General features: G+C 30.9%; 1 protein-coding gene across 1 annotated transcript; it reads right to left on the minus strand.

Moving 5' to 3' along the window:
- Positions 1-3,672: 3,672 nt before the first annotated feature.
- Positions 3,673-6,410, minus strand: LOC107014119 (probable disease resistance protein At1g58602). Its single transcript, XM_015213980.2, has 2 exons — positions 5,486-6,410; positions 3,673-5,377 (listed from the first exon to the last, which is right to left on the minus strand). The coding sequence occupies exons 1-2, from the start codon at positions 6,408-6,410 to the stop codon at positions 3,684-3,686; spliced, it is 2,619 nt and encodes an 872-aa protein (XP_015069466.1). The 3' UTR covers positions 3,673-3,683.

Below are 6,410 nucleotides of genomic sequence, written 5' to 3' on the forward strand. Positions count from 1 at the left end.
TTATGTCACCATCTTATTAGGTATATGATCATTTTTCTAGAGTGGAATCAAAAGCGAGGATAATAATTTTAAACGTACTCTCTATCAACAAGGTTAAAACATTCATTCATTAATCTATTATTATTGACATGTTAAGGGAAACGACTAATCAATTACGTAAATACAAGCATTTACATAAAAAAAAATTATCACGATCTAATGGAATCTATTCTAGTTAGATAGGTAGTAGTTTTAAAAATAACATATTTTATTTTGATGTTTTTATAAAATGCAACTTGATCTGTCTGCATATTGTATTGATTCACATATTAGTTATGACCTTTCTCTCAATTTTTCTATTGTTTTCATTTCTTTAAGCTAAAAATAAAAATAGACGAGTTATAAATTAGTAATATTAGTAAATTTTGTTTAGTAAGTAACTACTTATGCATTTAGTGTTTCTTATTTGAACTATTACAAATTATTTCCTTTTTTTTTATATAAAAAAAACTTATTTATCAAAAAATAAACTTTTAACTTACTAGACCAAGTATTTGTATACAATCGACAAAAGATGTATGACAACTTAATTTACCCACAAAATTTCGGTCACAACTCACAACTAACTCATTAATTTGTATTTTGTAACTAGTTAGTGCTAATTAAGATAGAAAATACGAATACCTAATAATTCATGAAAAAGAATTCGATAAAATAATTTTGTTCTATGTTTGTTAGACAACTTGCATTGTCATAATCCAGCAGGGCAATTAGAGAAAACTCATGTTTTTTTTTTTTTTTGCAGGGGAAATATGCCCAACTGGCAAAATTTTATATAGTCATAAAAGACGATAAAAAGGCCTCAAAATTTGAAGTTTAGAATTTATAACAATCTTAAATTAATATATAATGCTAAAATTCTTAGATTACAATCAAATGTTCATTAATATTTAATAATTTTTTTTAAATACTGAAAATTTTTACATAAGCTATTAAATTTACGTAAATGTAAAAGTTTTCCTTAAGATTTTCCTACCTTAGGACTATCTTCGGGCATAAAATATCGAATTGAATTGAATTGAAATTTTAATGATTTTGATATTCTTTAATTTGATATTTGCTATGATACTCGGGAGTTAAATTTTAAAATTATGATATTTGAATTAGAATTTAATATGACACATTACTATCTTTTGGTATTTAATATTTTTCGAATATTAAATTATTTACCTAATGAAAGTTATGTATCAACATAATATAACATTGGGACGGTTAATCTAACTACAGGAAAAAATACTAATATAAATATAACAAAAAATATATCATGCTCGAGTTTATAAGTTTAGTTGATTAACAAGTAACATAATTTTATTTTTCAATGTTTTTATATATTATAATAACATATGTTATATATGCAACTTGATCGGCATATTATATTTTAACACATAAAAAGTCTTCGTTCAAATAATTTGGTTAACTAATAACGTGTTTTTGAATTATTTGTGTTTTTTATTTGAATTATCATCAATTATTTATTAAAATGCATTTTAAAAATTGACCAGATTAAATATTTAAATACAATTTTCAAAAACCCGTGGCAACAAATATTAATCTAGCCTTGACATAACATGGGATGGTTAATCCTACTAATAACAAATACAAACAAAAACATAAAAAATGTAACGCTCCAATTAAGTCTAGTTGGTTAGATAGGTAGTCGATTTGAAAATAACTTGTTAAATTATTTTAATGTTTTTATACATTAAAATAACAAAAGTTGTATCGCTTAATGTATTTTAATACATGTAAAAAGTCTTCGTTCAATCATTTGGTTAATCAATAACATGATTGAATTATTTGAATAATTATCGATTATTTATCAAAACATATTTTAAAATTGACTAGATCAAATATTTGATATAATCGCCAGCAGACTCCATGATAACTTAATTCTCCATTAAAATTTTGTTCACACGACAACTCATAATTTTGACTTTTTGATAAATAGTTGGTGATAGTACTTAGGTAGGTAGGTAATTTAAGTAGAAAAATGCAAAGAAATATATGATATATCATGTGTGCTTTTGACTATCATCTCTCTAGTACAAAATCGATCGAACCAAACCGCGAATTGAGTCAAATTAAAAATTTGAAATATATATATAAATTTAAAATTTTATTTTACGCATAAAATATTTACTTTGATATAATTTCTAATTATTTCATATATTTTCATAGTTTTTATCTTTTAACTTATTATTTCAAGTTTGAAAGATTAGAATTTTAAATGGTCCAATAAAAACTAATAAACTATAGTCTATTGATGTTAGTAACTCTAATTAAACTCAAATTAATACTATCAGTTCAACACTAAGAATGACAATAATGTTGAATATTTGTTCTTTAGTTTACTTTGGTTTGGACAATTAAAATTTATAATCAAATTTTAATTTTTATTTAATATTTAGCCATGTAATTAATACTTCTTAGACTTATTTTAGCATGGTTTTGTACTTTTAAATTATGATCATTTTAATTATGACTTATTAATTTGCAATATTTATTTTATGCGATTCATTATTATTTTTTGTTGAATATTTTAATGTCATTGTGTTATTTCCTTAAGAAACACATTAGATCGTTCCATTAATTGGTAGGACTAATGAAATATTTGAATACACGTTAAGTTATATGTTTATACAACTCTTTGCCGAAAAAACTCAACTTTTATTAGTTTGATTTAGCTTAAAAATTTAAAAAATCGACACAAATATCTTGGTTTAATATTTGAGAAAATCAAATCAACCCGGCCATGTACACCCCTACAACTCCCTTCCTTTTTTTTGGGCATGAAGTGTCATTTGACACCATTTTTAGTAGTAACTAACTATTCTTTGATAAATTCTCTCAAATGGTACTAACAATTTTTTTACATCGAATATGAGTCTTCTTTTAGAGTACTTGAAATGAAATCACAATTGAAATTTAAAATCTTTTTTTTTTGGAAATAGAGATTTGAAGTTGATATTCTTGCATATTTCATAAAAAAAAATGCATATTTGAAATCAGGCATCTAAATTCTAGGGTTAACTACTTAGTTAAAAAGAATCGTGTATCAGTGATAGAACCAGAAATTTAGCGAAGTGTGTAACTTTGTTATGAGTTGTGTTAAGGGTGTAAAAGATTATATGTATACTCATACATGAAAACTGAAAAGACTTGTACAAGTTATATGTTTTGCCAACTCTTTGTGGGGATTCGTTAGGTATAAATAAATAAGTTAGTAGTATCTCTCTTCCAAATAAAAAACGTGTCTTTTTACTATGCACAAATTATAAGTATTGTGACTTATATATTTATCACATAATTTTCTGATAAAGAATGTGCATTAGACCACCCTTCTATTAAGGTGGCTTCACCCATATGTATCAATACAAATTAGTAAGTGGATGATTTACCACATAATTTTTCAACAAAAAGAATCATGTGCACCGCGTTAGATGTATCACATAATTTTTCGATAAAGAGTATGCAGTAGACGGTCATACTCGCCTAAGGTGTATCAGACAAAAAATGTGGACCGTTCGCCTAAGATTTGTACGTATCATTAATACGTACAAACTAAACTAATTAAAAGTATGAACATTGACATGTTTTATTTGAAATTTGTAATGTTGATGATTTGTACACAAGACGAGAGATAATCAAAGTATTATGAAAGAAGGTGGACGCTTGTGGTTGTGATCATATCTCTCAGTAACCATTTGAGTAAATGACTCAGGCATCTTTATCATCTTGAATTCTTGAAGAGAATCTAGAAATTCTGAACCATCTGGGAGCGTTACCAGTTCATTGCAGTATTCAATTTTGAGATGAGAAAGCCTTGGCATGGCTGAAATTTCTACCCTCCATTTCTCGAATGAGAATAATCTTGAGAGTTCCAAGTGTTTGAGCTCTTGAAAACCCGAAGCAGAACATACCATCTGATTCACTTTGAAAGCATCATCTTCGAGCACCAGAAGCCGTAGGTTGTTGAGTTTTTCTAGTGTTGGCATTGGATCTTCCTCCAGTTGAGTGCTTAGTAGGACAATCTCCGTGAAATTTTGAGAGATATCAAAGTATGGTGGTAGCGTTTTAATATAACCCTCAAAAGACACTATTGGTGGAACCCCGGATTTTAATATCTCACGAAAGGCAGAGTGTTTTGTATCTGAATAACAATCAAAGTTTTTAACTTCAAGGGAGCAACGACGAAGCCCCTTATCACTCCTACTTTTCATAAAGTCAGTTATTATATTAAGATCCTCAACACATACTTCAACCTTTGCTTCTAGGTTCCGGAGTTTTTTCAATTTGAAGAGATGGCGTATTTCACACAACTTGGAGTTGAAGTTCTTTAGTGTTTGAAGCTCTGCCAATCCATCAAGTCGGAGTTTTTTCCCATTTTGCAGTTGGAATACTAGTGGAAGATACAAATGTTGCAACCTTGTCATTTTCTGAAACACATTATATGGTATGATAGTGTTGTTGCCATTTTCTTTGTATTGAGTTCTCAAATCAAGGACTTGTAAGTATGACAGGTTGCTGATAGACGAATGCAGCTTCGCCAGGAAACATCCTTCGAAACTCAGATACCTCAAGAATTGTAGATCAGAAATGCCTTTTGGTAGTTCCCCTCTTGGAAAGTCTACCCTCGCGAAATCAAGAATCCTTAACGACTTGAATTCCTTAATATTCGACATTAGTGTGGATGGCCATGCAAACTCCCCTACTACTGATCTGATGATTCGAAGACTCCAAATGTTTGAAGCTAACTCCGGTTTGACTTCAGCATCATACTTCCCTAGATAAATCACGACCCTACGCGTCCTGCCAAAAGGAAAGGAAGCTAGCTGATTAGATAAATCCATGACCTTGAGAAAATCTGTTTCTTCCGCTTTTGAGAGACACATATCTCCCATTAATCCTACAAGGTGGCAAGACTTGATCACGTCTATTATCCGTCTCACATCTATCATTCCCTTCTGTGCTAGAACCTTCAATCGTTCTTGTGTTATGTCCAATAATGTCATCCCGCTTTCATGACCCTTTGATGATGAAATCAAACCCTCAATTTCCCATAAATGAGACAACTTCTCTGGTTCTATCTGTGAATCTTCTCTGAAATGCCCCAAGTATAGAAAATATAGTTTTTGATCATCCAGCAACTCAGCATAACTTGGAGCCATAATTTGGGAAACACCTCGTCGTGCATTTTTCTGCACCGTCTCCCACTCACTTGCATTCTTTCCTGCTAACTGTTTCGCAAGTGCAATAATCGCCCCAGGTATACCTTCACACAGTTTTACCATTACCCTACCCATTCTCTCCAATATTGCTGATTGGATTTCAGCTCCTCCTGGTCATAAAGAAACAACGTATATACCATTACTCTCTGATTTTTTTAACTAAAACAACATAATACTAATAGTACTAAAGATAGCATTCCGGTTTAAAAAAAATATACCTGGCCAAACCATCTCCTTAAATAACTTCCAGCTGTTTTCTTCGGTTAAAGGCCTCTTTTCATGAATATGAATTGCTTGAGTTATACTTTCTGCTACTTGTCTTGCTCGAGTCGTAATCAGTATTATGCAACCTTTAGCTCCCAGGACAGAACGCAACATCCGCCAATCATCAATTGAGCCTACTCCTTGTAGAACAATCAACGTCCTTGACATTTCAAGATGTTGTCTGACACAATTTTCCAATCTAGTTGGGGACATGTCAACATACTTGTCATCTATTCGACTTCCTTCAAACAACTCAAAAACATGTTGAAGTGCGTCATGGGCATTGATGTTTTCAGATAGACGAATATTGACACGATGATGATGTCCAAACTCTTTAACAATGCGAGTGTCGTTGTATATTTCATTAGCAAGTGTAGCCTTTCCCATGCCACTACGTCCCCATATGGGAACTGCTTGAAAATAGACTTCTGATGATACTTGTGAATTATGTAACAAAACTTGTATTATCTCCTCTTTTTCGTCCTCCATTCCAACAACAACTGCACCGTCTTCATGGTTGTAAACAAACTTGTTGTTTTGCCTGATCAATTGTTGGTTGTTGTTGGACTTTTGCAATATAGCAATTTCTTTCATCACCCGACACAAACTCGTGATATCAGTCATGGCCTTATTCTGGGCAGCACCATGTCTGTTTAAAAATAAATTGGATCTTGATCTAACACCATAAGTTTGGATCGCATTCTCGACCCTATAGACGTGCTCTTCGATTTCATTTACTTGCTCCCTATCTGTTGTTTCCAAATTCTTGATACAATGAACTGTTTCCATGATTTCTTCGTATGCCTTTGATCCAATTAGTTGTGTTTCTTTAGCCAAAGCCAATTGTTCAAGCTTCATCGCTGCAGCTAATTTCTCCAT

The sequence above is a fragment of the Solanum pennellii genome, chromosome 3, assembly GCF_001406875.1.
Source record: "Solanum pennellii chromosome 3, SPENNV200".
Taxonomy (NCBI): domain Eukaryota; kingdom Viridiplantae; phylum Streptophyta; class Magnoliopsida; order Solanales; family Solanaceae; genus Solanum; species Solanum pennellii.

Coding starts and splice junctions, on each gene's coding strand:
- LOC107014119 (XM_015213980.2), bottom strand. CDS start 6,410: ATGGAGAAATTAGCTGCAGCGATGAAGCTTGAACAATTGGCTTTGGCT. Junction 5,378..5,485: donor TAAGGAGATGGTTTGGCCAG/GTATATTTTTTT, acceptor CTTTATGACCAG/GAGGAGCTGAAATCCAATCA.